At 41.8% G+C, this 13,676-nt stretch overlaps 1 protein-coding gene across 1 annotated transcript in view; it reads left to right on the top strand.

Annotated features, from left to right (window-relative positions):
• Positions 1 to 1,066: 1,066 nt before the first annotated feature.
• The window catches only part of LOC117664490 (G protein-activated inward rectifier potassium channel 1-like), a 29,235-nt gene continuing 16,625 nt past the window's right edge, over positions 1,067 to 13,676 (top strand). Inside the window, exons 1-2 of the mRNA XM_034415419.3 lie at positions 1,067 to 3,215; positions 12,574 to 12,790. Of these exons, the coding sequence (XP_034271310.1) occupies positions 2,565 to 3,215; positions 12,574 to 12,790 (868 nt within the window). The 5' untranslated portion in view covers positions 1,067 to 2,564. The remainder of the gene's footprint in view (positions 3,216 to 12,573; positions 12,791 to 13,676) is intronic.

Raw genomic sequence — 13,676 nt, 5'->3', positions numbered from 1 at the left:
GTTTAAAATTGGAATATGAGATTGAGGCAAACAGGCTAGGGAAATAATGTTGGCCAGGAAAGTTAAATGGAGAAAGAGTTAAAGACTTCTAGCCAATCTTCCTCTGTAAGTGCCCTTAGCCTTACAGTCATAAATTTGTGGATATAAATATTTGCACAAATGTTAGATTGTTCATTTGAAGTTCCAATCTAGAGATGTTCCTTTAATATGGGCAAAATTATTCTTCTGCTTTAGAAGACATCTTACACGCTTCATGGACCAAAACAGGTTTTTCTCCACCTAAATATTATTTTCTCTAAAAATGGCTGAATTCTCCCCCCCCCCCCCAAATAATTTTACATTGTATCCAACTATAATGCTTAAGGGAATAAAACTGAATAAATAATGGAACTGAAGCATTTCTTCAAGCAGCAGCTTAATTGGATCAAACGATTAATGCCCTTTTTACTTGAGTGACTTAAAAGCAAAACTAGATTGCCAAATGTTATAATCCCCTCTCTTATAGAAAGATATAGTGGCTGTCAAAGCATTGTTGAAATGGCAGTTTGTTTTGCTTGTAAAATGCATAAAGATGCTTGCATTTGTGGAATTGTGGGATGCAAAATGATGCACATGGGTTTAGAGAGCTGGAGATGTGGGTTGGCTTGGACTATGGAAAAAATGTCTTTCAGCAGATGCTCTTCACCAAGGATTGGCAAAAGAAAATAATACAGGAGACCACAGTTAAGATCAGGAACTTGTCTGGGGTTGTTTTGCTCGGCTGCATTTCTCTCTGGTAGGGCACTATTTCCTCAAATCCCATCCACATACTGACAATACACAGACCTCTTAAGTTCAGACAGGTGGCAGCTCTAGTGCCACTACTTTTTTGCTCTGCTCATGCTCAGAGGTTTCCGGCCACGATCCTGGCAAGCTGAACTCTTTGGGTGGAAGGAAGAACGCTATCCATCTCCCGCTGCGCTTTCCAACTCAGAACCGGATTGAGGAAAAAAGAGAACCCGGACAGTAATTCGGATTCCTTCCACTTCTCCATTCCCGTTCTTGCACGGGGCTTGAGCCATTGTGTCGTTCGGTCGCATGACTCACCGCTGCTCCACGGATCTCGCTCTTCGCCGCCTCCCGTCTCCGCTACGGGATCCCTTCAGCAGTAGCAGCAGCGAGAGCCACGGGGATCGGGCGGAAAGATTGGATCCGCTTGCCCGGCTACCACCAACGTCCACTGGAGGCTGCCGATAGCTGCGGACGCGCCTTGCCGGTGGGGGAAGAATGATCGCGGCGCGGAGACCCCACAGCGGCCAGAAGAGGCAAGAAGGGGCGTCCCGGGTGGGTGGCGGTGGCAGCGGACGCTAGGCGGCGGCGTGGGCTCGCTCGGAGCTTTCGACCACAACCTGAGATTCGTTCACCGCCTGCCTCCCAATTTCTTGCCTGCCCAAGACCCGTCGCTCGCTGCAGCCGCCACCGCCGCAGCTGGGCAAGACCACAAAGGGGAAGTTTTTCAGAGAGCTACTCCAAGAGCGCCGCGACAGGGGCTGTAGGAGGGGAAGCAGGATTCGGGCAGAGGCAGGAGACGAGGTTTTCTCCTCGCTCGCTCGCTCACTCCGCCCGACCGCCGTCCTTCCTCTCGCCGTGCTGTCGCGGGGCTCAAATCCGCGGGACTCGACTGGGAAGCCCCGCGCTTCGCCAAGTGCCGCCTGAAGGGAACTTCCATCCACGAGAGGGGGACACGCGTCCCTCAGGAATTCCGGGCAGAGAACCACCGTAGAAAAGAAGCAACCGGAGCAGCAGTTACTCTTGCAACTGGGGAGAACCCCGTCGGCTCTATCCAGGACGTTGCCGCGGCCAAGCACCCGAGTGACCAGCACCCGCTGGTTACCGCACTCCAGTTCTGGTTATCAATACGAGGTACGAATCTGGCTGAGTTTGATCCCGGGGCTAGAGAGCTTAACCGAAGAGGGCATCACCAAAGCATCTATCTACACCACCATACTCACATCTGCAAAGCCTGGCTTCCTGCTGGGGTTGCCTGCAGACTTGGTGTTTATAAAGACTGTGCTAGACAGCCTGTGCCATTCCAGAAGGAGGCCACCCCTTGCAAAACAGCTGGCCAGCGACAACACAAAACGTGCAAACGGGAGGTCCCCAATAAGCTGACTTTATCCTGCTCTTGTGCCAGTCCACTGGCATCATAAGAGAGTAGCGGCCAAACCGGTTGGGTCCCTTCCTTGTGTTTCAGCGTTTGTTCTGTGCCTCTGGCATCATTCTCTCCTAAGACAATGTTTTAAATAATCAAATACAGATTGTACAATCATCTGGATTTTATTTGGGCTGGTATCTGGCGGTTACCCAAGGCAGCGGCACAGAAAAGACCTACCTCTCTAGATTCAACTCCACTGATCTCCAACAACTGCCCACGCCAAGTGGAAGAGGCCACCATCTACCGTCTGCTCTGCTAATGATTGCCTATGTTGGGCCCCTTGCATGAAACAACAGAGTTTCCACACTGAGACCAGCCTTCGTTCTACTACTAACCACAAAGAGTGTAAGGAAATCTCCTTCTCGTCAGGATGTCGGTTGTGCGAAGAAAGTTTGGTGATGACTATCAGGCAGTGGTGGCTGCACCATTCCATCGGAAACGGCAGCGCTTTGTAGACAAGAACGGGCGCTGTAATGTCCAGCATGGCAACCTGGGCAGTGAGAACAGTCGCTACCTTTCTGACCTCTTCACCACTCTGGTGGACCTCAAGTGGCGTTGGAACCTTCTCATTTTCTTGCTGACCTACACTGTTGCTTGGCTGGTGATGGCCTCCATGTGGTGGGGAATTGCGTATTTGCGTGGGGACCTAGATGTACACCAGAGCCCCAGTTCAGGACATAACCCATGTGTGGCTAATGTCTACAACTTTCCCTCAGCCTTCCTCTTCTTCATTGAGACAGAAGCCACCATTGGCTATGGTCATCGCTACATTACTGAGCGCTGCCCAGAAGGAATTGTGCTTTTTCTGTTCCAGTCCCTGCTGGGCTCTGTGGTAGATGCCTTCCTCATCGGATGCATGTTCATCAAAATGTCCCAACCCAAGAAACGTGCTGAAACTCTAATGTTTAGCCGGGCTGCTGTCATCTCACAGCGAGATGGAAAACTCTGCCTTATGTTTCGGGTGGGCAACCTCCGCAACAGCCACATGGTCTCAGCTCAGATCCGTTGCAAACTCATTAAGGTGGGTGAAAGGATTCCCTGGAAGGGAGGGAGGCTCATGGCGGGTAAGATTCTTCCTATCTTCTTGCATGCAGATCTTGGCAGCTCTGCTCTAGGGTATAGCAAAGCCCTGTCTTAAAGCTTCAGATCTAGCTTCCTGTTCTAAGGCTATTTATTTTTTTTCCCTCTCTGCAAAGGAGGAACAAAGAGCTATTGGAGAAGGCAAGCATATTTCATACATAATAGTGGGTGTCAAAGGAAAGCTGCTGAATAAATAATACACATCAGTAGATATTAAACCAAGAATAAATGGGTTCTAAAAAAGATGCTGAAATAGGCTTAGGGAGTTGTAGCAGACGCCCCAAGGATAATAAATGTTCACTACTACTAAAATATACGCTTTGTGATATTTGGTAAAACATACACATTTCCAGATCTTGCTTGGATATTTAATTTTGAGGATATAACTAGAGACTACAGTTTTACAATTGTGGCCTTTTGCACTTATTAGGGAACTGTTTCCAGTAATGTTCATAGGATCAGGGTGTATTTTATAAATTTCAATAACCAGCTTTTTACAACTTCTCTCTTTAAAAACGAACGAACTTCAGAACCCAGCAAACATTCAATAAGCAATCAAGTTAGAAAATGTCATTGAATTTTTGCAAGTACATCTGAGCTGCTGTAAGCCATTGGTGAATTTTGCTATTGAGTAGCCTATCAATTTTGTTAATATGCAAATAAAAATTAGGAGAACGTGCTAAGGTTCCATCACAAATGCCCTATGCTTTTATTTTATTTTATTTTATTTTATTTTATTTTATTTTATTTTATTTTATCGCATTTCTATGCCGCCCAACTCCCGAGGGACTCTGGGAGTTTTGAGTTTGTGTTGCTTGATTTAACCAAGGGCTTAGTCCAAAATGTTTATAAAGCCAGTTCTGAAAGACAGAGAAAACATGCTAAAAAGAAGAACGTCTTTAAGCACATGCAGTATGCCTTTCGACTTTTCCTCTGCTGCCTTGGCTGGTGCACATCTGCAGTGCCAATAAATGGCCAGTGTTTTCTGCTTTGATCCCACCAGTTGAAGAAAATTAATTCTAGGCCTTTCCGTTCCTGCTGGCAACTGGTGCTACTGCCAGAGCTGCCATCCCTGACAATCTGTTCAACATAGAAGCCCTCACCCAAATCAATTTACACCCAGCCCACTCTCTTCCAGGTCAGGATCACTCTACCACAGCAGGAGCAAACACTATTCAGAACAGCATCCAGGAGGAAAAATAACACTGAAAACGCGATGGGCAGGGAACCAAACACAGTGAATACCTTTCTGTATTCCCTGGAATTGAATATTTCCTACCTATGAATACCTTCTTACCTCTGCAGGCAGGTCTGCCCTTGGCAGCGAGGAATTCAAAATATACTTCCTCTTTGTCATAATTTCATGTAGCATGAAAGAAACAACTTTCCTATCTGAACTAACATTAGGCTGGGGCTTTGAGGTAGAAATGTAGGCTTCCACACAATACCATCTAAAGAAGAAGAAGGTGTTAAACATCCAGAGTCTAAAACTACATCCAAGCCAGTCAGTTATAAATCTACAGTACCTGAGAAATCAAATGAAGACAGCACTAGATTACCAAATAATACCCTTATGGCAGAACCTGTCAGACAGATCATCATCATAACAAGCTGTAGAGTAACTATTATTTACTTGTATAGCAATAAAACAATTCAGTGCAATGAACTTCTTTCCAAACCGAAAAGAAAAGAATTAAAATAATTCTGATATTTGTAAGCAATTTATTGCCCCTACAGTGAAGACAAGGGGCGTCTAGAGCAGCTGCTTTTGGAAAGCAAAGAGGAGCCCCCAGAGAAAGAAACAGAAAGAACAAAAAAAAATCTGCAGCTATATTGATTTAATCTTTTCCTGCCCTGTGCTATGCAGTACAAAGCAAACATGGGTGGACACAAGAAGTTATAATAGTCCCCATTTCAGAAGCTAGCAAGACTTGAAATCTTCAGCAGGATGACTTCCAATTAACTAAAAACAACTAGGTACAAATCATGCCTCTCTCCATTTTGATATTTTTTTATGTCCTCAGACAGCAACATAAGTACTTCTTGTGTCTTATTTTCCTATAGTTTAGGTCTCTCTTCCAACTTGTAAAAAGATGGTCTGTTTTTAAGCTCACAGTTTTTACAACTGATGTACAAATGAGGTGTATGTGATAAATATAATGGTGGACAGTTATTGCTGAATGGAATTTGTAGCATTACAGAAATGGCTGCTTTTGTTCTTATAATAATCTGGATACACTTTCTGCTGCCTCGATATTTTTCAGAAAATCAAGCTGAGTACATGCTATTCCCAGATGAAAAAAAGACAGATAACATTTTAAAAGAAAGCATATAAATTGATTGTTGACTGTAATAAAAATAACCCTACTTAATGAAAGCATCAGTAGAAATGTTGACCTTTGACAATTCAAGGGACTTTAGGGTTTTCTTTTAATGATAATAGCATAACACTAATTACACTCTCAAGCTTTCAACTTGGGTATAATATCTTTCCAGAGCCTAGTACAAGCCAATAAATACTGAATTTTGAATACTCTTAAACCACAGTGACATAGAAAAATCTGGACATTAATTCCCATGCATGATATTAATAATCCATAAAATATTTGCACAAATTGTAATAATACATGGATCACACACACACACACACACACATACACACACACACACAATTAAGTATCCTTTCCCCCATAAATTCTGTCATCAGAGTTCGTCACCTGTAACATATGTAGAAATGATGTGAGTTGTTGATTTACCACTACTTAGTAATAGAACTGGAATCAATGAAAACTAAGTCTAATGAATTCCTGATTAAGTCTGGGTCCAACCTGCTAAGTTTGTTTTTCTACATTTCTATTATAAGTGGTCCAGATTTACAGTACAGATAATCCTTGATTTACAACCGTTTATTTAGTGACTATTCAAAGTTACAATGGCATTGAAAAAAGTGACTTACAACCAATGCTTACACTTAGGGCCATTGTAGCATCCCCATGGTCACTTGACCAAAATTCAGGCCCTTGACCATGGGAATGCATTTACAAAAGTTGCAACGTGTCATGGTCAAGTGATCGCCATTCACAAACTTCCCATCTGGCTTCCAACAAGCAAAGTCTATGGAGAAGTTGGATTCACTTAATGACCATATAATTCACTTAATGATTGCAGTGATTTGCTTAGCAACCATGGCAAAAAAAAAAGTCATAAAATTGGGTGCAACTCATTTCACCACTACTGTGCTTTGCAATGGCAATTCTGGTCATAAGTTGAAGACTATCTCTTCACATGTTCTAATAGGCCCTAATGGTTACCCGTTTCTTGTTCATTGCAAGTTAATTATTGACATACTAAATTCCATGATGAATCTTGGTGAACTACATGGGGTTCGTTCTTGATTTTTTTGTTTGTTTGTTCCTTTGAGTCTGTCTTGACTCTTAGACTTGTCCCTGTAGTTGGACTTGTCCCTGTAGTTGTTCTGACAAGATTTCAATAAGTAGTTTGCCCTTGCCTACGTCCTAGGGCTGTGATGGCAAACCTTTTCCGCACCGAGTGCCCAAACTGGAATGCACATGCGCCGGAGCGCTGGAAACCCGAAGATCAGTTGGCCGGCACGCATGCGCCTGCCAGCCAGCTGGTCTTCGGGTTTCCTGCACACCAACCAGCTGGTCTTCACACGCCCTGGAGCACCAAAAACCTGAAGACTAGCTGGCTGGCGTGCACATGCCTGTTTTTGGGATGTTTTGGGGGCTGTTTTCAGGCTTGTTTTCGGCGCTCCAGCACCCACAAAGACCAGCTGGTGATGGCGTGTGTGCCCACAGAGAGGGTTCTGCGTGCCACCTCTGGCAGGTGTGCCATAGGTTCGCCATCACGGTCCTAGGGTTAAGAGAAAGTCACTGGCTTTAATCTCAGGCAGAATTAGAACTCAGTCTCCCAGTTTCCACCCTGATGCTTTAACCACTACACCAAACCGGTTCATCACTCTTCACTACACACACATATATATATATTTGTATTTTAAATAGTTAGCTGTAATTAAGCCCTACTGAAACCAATAAGATCAGTTAGTGATGACGTCCTATTACTTTCAATGGCAATAAACTGACCCTCTGTTTCAGTCCATACTCATTTCGCATCAAATTTTGGTCATAAAATGCATCCCATAGAACAACAAATAGCATCCCACCATAAAAACGTTTAATGGAATGCGAAGAACACTGGCATTCTCAAAGCATTATGCTGGTCTATGTCCTGTAATAAAAGTATGCCGATTATTATAAAGGGTAATGCTAATAATATTGTGTTACTGTTTATCTTTTTATTTTGGCATACAAGATACTTGTAGCAGTGCATAACGTTTTTATCTCATCCTTCCCCATGACAAGAATTATCTTGTCGGGGTCACACCTTTCAAGGTGTGAAACTGAATGTGGTTTCTTTCTTTCTTTCTTTCTTTCTTCTTCTTCTTTTTTTTTCTTTTCTTTCTTTTTTTTTTTTTTTGCAAACTGAATCAGCCACACAAAACTCAGGATGAATTCCAAGGTCTACTCTTATTGGAGGGTGGCATTTGAAGGAAATCTGCAGCTAGCCAGCCCTTGTTCCTCCTGGCAAGAACTGTTTCCTCCCGATTCTGCTGTAGCCATGGCACAAGAGTAGGAAGTGCCTCAAGCTGTCACTCGTGTTGGAACGAGTTGTTCTCTGACTTGTGGCCCTAGTCCAAACCAAGTGCTTTGACTATCAGATGCAATCCCTGGTGAGTGCTGGAGACTTTTGACAGCAGGCAAGTTGTGGTAGTTGGCACAGCAGGCATCTCAGCACTTCCTAGAGCTGGATTCCAATGGTGGCATTTGAAGGTCAAATGCAAGATAGGGGGTGCATTTTTTCCTTCCCAGCTGAACTGAGCAATCTGAGCATTTCAGTTTTTAGAAGTCAAGTTTCTAGTTCCTAACATGCCAGAGTAAACGTAAGGATCAAGTTTCTAATACCCAGCATTCCAGAGTAAATGAAAATGATCTGGAATATTTTCTTTCCTGTGTCTTTAACAGTTCTTAAGGGAAAGTTGAAGGGATGCAATGGCTCAGTGGCTAAGATGCTGAGCTTGTCCATCGAAAGGTCTGCAGTTCAGCGGTTCGAATCCCTAGTGCCACGTAATAGGATGAGCTCCCATTACTTGTCCCAGCTTCTGCCAACCTAGCAGTTCAAAAGCATGTAAAAAATGCAAGTAGAAAAATAGGGACCACCTTTGGTGGGAAGATAACTGCGTTCCGTGCACCTTTGGTGTTTAGTCATGCCAGCCACATGACCACAGAGGCTTCTTCGGACAGCGCTGGCTCTTTGGCTTTGAATCGGAGATAAGCACCACCCCCTAGAGTCTGGAATGACTAGCATATATGTGCAAGGGGAACCTTTACCTTTACCTTTTAAGGAAAAGTTGAGGTGGCATAGGCATTGTGCCAGTTGGGTCAAAATCAGTGTTATGCTCTGGAATATATTTAAAAGTATGGTTTTGATATTGTACTGGCTGCCAGTCTGTCAGCTCAGGCTAACTACAGCTCAGTGTTTCTCAAACATGGCAATTTTAAGCTGTATGAACAGAGCTCTCTAGCCAACCATCATTTCTGGGAGTTGGAAGTCTATGCTTCTTAAAATTGCCCAGTTTGAGAAGCAATGCTATAGCTTTTCTATCTCAAATAAATGATTCTAAAAGAAAGTGAAATGCTGGGTTTCAAGCAAGACACATCTTTCAGCTAGCTCTCCTATCTTATAGTTCAGATCCTGTAAAGAAATTAGTTTGCAAGTTAGGCAAATACCTGGGCTACAAAAAAACCCATAAGATCACCAATGATGGCAAAGAGGCACAATAGCCCTGCTGATATTTCATGGCATTCTAGATTTCTGCAACCAGCTAAATAACAGTACCTCGCTTCAGCATATACTCCATAACAGTATGGAGAAAATAAGAATTAATCATTTCGGATTTTGGCCTTAAATGATTTTAGGATTTAATGCTTTCTTCCAGCCTTCCAATTCTGCATTTCCTAAATATGTAGCAACTCAAGAGTTGTTCCTCCTTGTTCTATTTAGTAGTAACCTGGGATGTCTTATCATATCTTGAAAAGGCTCTGAGGTTAGGCTTTTGATGGTCAGGTGTCAGAGAGCGTTTTCCATCCAAATTCTTCAATCACTCTCATGGAGAAGCTAGATCTTTCCAAAGAAGGCTTCATTCATAAATTGCATTAAACCATGGGTTGTGGTATTAATCAAAGATCATAAAACAAAGCAGGCACATCTCACATCTGTTCAGTAATTATTATTTTTTTGCATTAGGAGCAAAAAAAGCAATACCGAGCAAGCTCCTGCCTATAGATTAGATGAGCTACCAAGCTGCTCACTGTTCATAAGACTGGCAAAACATTATTAAACAAGGCAGCCAACAATAACAATAAAAATTGTTGTAAAAACAAGAAATAGTATTTAACTCTTAGGAGGCATACATTAGGTTCCAATAATTCATAGCTTCACCTGAAGTTCTGCTGGGTTTGAAGGGGGTGCACCTAATGCTATGCCATTCTCCTATGTGTAATAAGCAATATACCCTGATTCATAGCCAGAATGGCTGGGTTTACTCATTGCACTAAGTCAAAAGCAGACAGAAACACATTATGGCTTACTGTGATTGATTTTTCTACTCAGTGGAGTGGCAAAAAGGAGTTGGGAGGGAGGGAGCCCAAAGGAGAATTTTCCTTAGATGCTTGGAAAATATATCAATGAAGCAAAAACAAAAAAACAAAAACTTATGAGGTCATTAAAATGCTCAAAAGAGGGTTCACACAACATATCAGGAGATTATACTAGCTTTAGCTTTGCGGTGTATTGCAAATACATCCATAATGTTTTTTAACTGTAATGTATGGTCTGTGAATGTAGCCTGCTGTGGTTTATGTAACAAATAGGGTTTCTGGTTTTGGGTTACGAAAATCCAGACACTCACAGATAGCAGACATGATTTCCAATAGGTGTCTGGATTTGTGTGGCACAGATGAGTGACTCAACAGTAATAAAAGCATAAAATAGTTTAGCATAAAATGTAAGCCCAGTCCTTTTATTTAAACAGATGAAAAAAGAACTGTTGGGTATGAAGCATTAGCTGCTCTGTTTAAAACTGCGGGTTGATTTGTTTACATTTTAAAGTCTTAATTTCTACCTCTGTTGTCCAACCATTGATAAAATAAGTCCCAAGTTTGAAAGTATTCTGTGTCTTCTTTTTCTTTTATCTTCAGTGTTAATCTGTCCATTTCTGCACAGTCCAATATTTTTTAAATTATATCTTCTTCCGTAGGTGTTTCCTTACTTTTCCAATGTTGTGCAAATAAGATTAATTCAATCTTTCTTAGCATGCCCTAGAAAAACAGGTACAGATGTGCAAATTGTGATAATCCGGTCCATGTGGTCTGTATTATTGTGGGTTTTCTTTAATTTGTTGTGTGAATTCAGGCAATATGATTTATCTGTAAACCATGGTTGAGCAAAACATGTCTACTTGTCCCGGAGGGAAAGGCTACTTTTATGCTTGCCCTGTCATCCTATACTTGATCTGCAAAGAGGCCACTTCAGCTGTCTCTGCAAAAAAGGCATTTTTCCAAGATCAGCCTGAAAGTAACCTTTGCTTAGTCCTACCAATGAGCACAGGGCCGGCAAATGCTATACCCAGTTTGTAATCCCATTTAAAACCCAGAATTTACAATCAAATGAACACATAAAGTTATGCTATAACTCAGTGTTTCTCAACCTCAGCAATTTCAAATGTGTGGACTTCAACTCTCATAATTCCCAGCCAGCATGCTGGAATTCTGGAAGTTGAAGTCAACACATCTTAAAGTTGCTGCCATTGAGAAATATTGCTGTAACTGAATCTTCCACTTCTTTGTCCTTTTGAATTTCCCTAAGTGAGGGCTACCAGATCTGGGTTGCAAATAGATGTAACCTACACATGATTGGCTGTTATGACCATGCCCTTCTGAAATCTCAGTCAGAAATTATTCATTCAGCTAACTTCCTCTTGTTTTTAATGAGATGGTGCAGAAGATCTTTTGTCAGCAAACTATGGGTATTGCTACTAAACTACAGTCCCCAACTGTTCTTATTACCTTTAATTGTACTTACGGTAATGCTTTAAAGCTCATGCTGCTGGAAGTGGCTCATCTGAAGACAGGGTTGAGGTTGCCATCCTAAATGCCATCCTAAAATCAATCATCTCAACTTTGCTGCTGCAAACTCTCATAATTACCCCTACATGTAATGTCAGCCTTTCCCCTCCGCAAGGCAGCAACCCACTAGGACCAACGTTGACAGGTTCTTTCAAATCTGAAGAGAGGATAAACTGTCATGACCTACTCAGCTGAGGTCTGATGAGCTTGGTAACTTCAGAAATGAATGTATCTAACTCATGTTTTCCCTAACTTGAGGATCTTTATGTATTTTTGGTATGTGTCCTTGCTGGGAATTTCGACCTGGGAATTCAGTTGGAGGGCATTTGAAATTGGGAAGACTGGAATAGATGTACTGATAGATTTTTTTCTCAAAGCACTTGGAATTAAATGATTTTGGAAACCATAATTTTTTAATCCATGTAACAACTAGGGGTATAGAACACTGGGGACCAAATTAGACAATCCACAGGAATGCCTGTTTATAGGTGATCTGATTATCACTTATCACTTTACCTCACCAAAAATATCATGAAGCCAAGATCACCAAACAGAGGCTGTCATACTTTGATCATGTTATGAGAGCTGATTCATTCGAAAAGTCAATCATGCTGGGAGTGATCAGAGGAAAAAGGAGAAGGGTCGCCCTAGTATCTTCTGGCTGGACACTATAAAAGATAATGCCAGAATGACCATGGCAAATCTAAATGAGATGGTGCAAGACTGAGGAGTATGGAGATTGCTTATCCATAGAGTGGCCAAGGGTCGGACACTACTGAATGGCTGACGATGATGATGATGTGCCCTACCACTTGTGATTGGAGGAATGGATCCTGTCTTGGATCAGGCCTCATGGGAAATCTGATCCCAACTGCTCAGTAAATTGTGGAAAGGGGCTGACTTTACATCTGTCCCAATAAAATCCATTTTTCCATTGAGTTCTATCTTAACATCTCTCAAGTTAATTTTTATCAAGCCTCTGCAGTCTGCAAAGTGCTCTGAATATTACTGAAAAGAGCTCCCTCCCTTTTTTATGCTGCAAAATTAGTTCTTAATTTGCTGAAATTATTTCTCTTTCATTCCATTTATCTTTAGTCACGACAGACACCAGAAGGTGAATTCTTGCCACTAGACCAATGTGAGCTTGATGTTGGATTTGGAACTGGGGCCGACCAACTGTTCCTCGTTTCTCCTCTAACCATCTGTCATGAAATCAGTGATAAGAGTCCTTTTTTTGCCCTCTCGCAAAGATCCCTAAGGAGCGAGCAGTTTGAAATTGTCGTAATCCTTGAAGGCATTGTTGAAACCACGGGTAAGTGATGCAATCAGGTGCCTACCCATGTAAATTTAATATTGGGGTATTCCTTCCAAGTATGTTGCATTTTCTATTTATGATACCTTGTAAGTAAATGCAAAGTTATTGTGGATATGGAAAGAGGGAGAGAGATGTGACTTTCTGTAATGGTATGTGAGAATGACTGAGAAACAACAGGAAGAATGCAAACTAGATAACAGTCATGCAAAAGGTAGCTCAGCCCACAGTAGGGTTTCAGAAGAGATTCTCCCTAGTTTTCCAGGAAGTAAAAGTAAAGGACAAGAGAAATACCTTCAGACTTGCAGGATTCTCTAAATGTAATCTTACAATAATGGTAAAGTTAGTACTCAATAGTTGCGCTTCTTATTTGGACTACTTCAAAGGGCAAACATGTCCCTAAGGCAATTGTTTGTGTGTTAGGGCAGAGGTAAAATAGGAACAACATTCTTAGCATTTCTTCAATTCAAATCTGATGCACATCCCCAATAATTAATTTGTCAAATGGGGAGGTATATAAGAAACATTATTTCTTCTTCCTTTTTTATTCTTAGTATTTATTATTACATAGCTCAGTGAACATTGGGACATCTAGCCCAAAGCTATTCACATTAATAGGCAATGAGCTATTGGTGTATCTGGAAAGGAAAGCTGCAAATACCAAATCAGCCCTGATAACAGTTCATAGTTAAAAGTCTTTGGTAGACCATTAAAATTCAATTAATTAAATAAATCACAGTTCAGTTTAGTGTGGAGAACTATTATCTGAATACGGTTTATATATTCTACCTATGAGCTAGTTAAGATTCCTCATGTGGATTCCAACATGCTTGGAAATCAACATTTGATCTTGGAAACTATTTAGCATTATCTGTGACTATGGTGA

This window comes from Pantherophis guttatus, chromosome 4 (genome assembly GCF_059756535.1).
Source record: "Pantherophis guttatus breed Tessera chromosome 4, ASM5975653v1, whole genome shotgun sequence".
Taxonomy (NCBI): Eukaryota; Metazoa; Chordata; class Lepidosauria; order Squamata; family Colubridae; genus Pantherophis; species Pantherophis guttatus.
The sequence above is the reverse complement of the archived record's forward strand: the minus strand, read 5'-3'. Positions and strand labels throughout refer to the sequence as shown.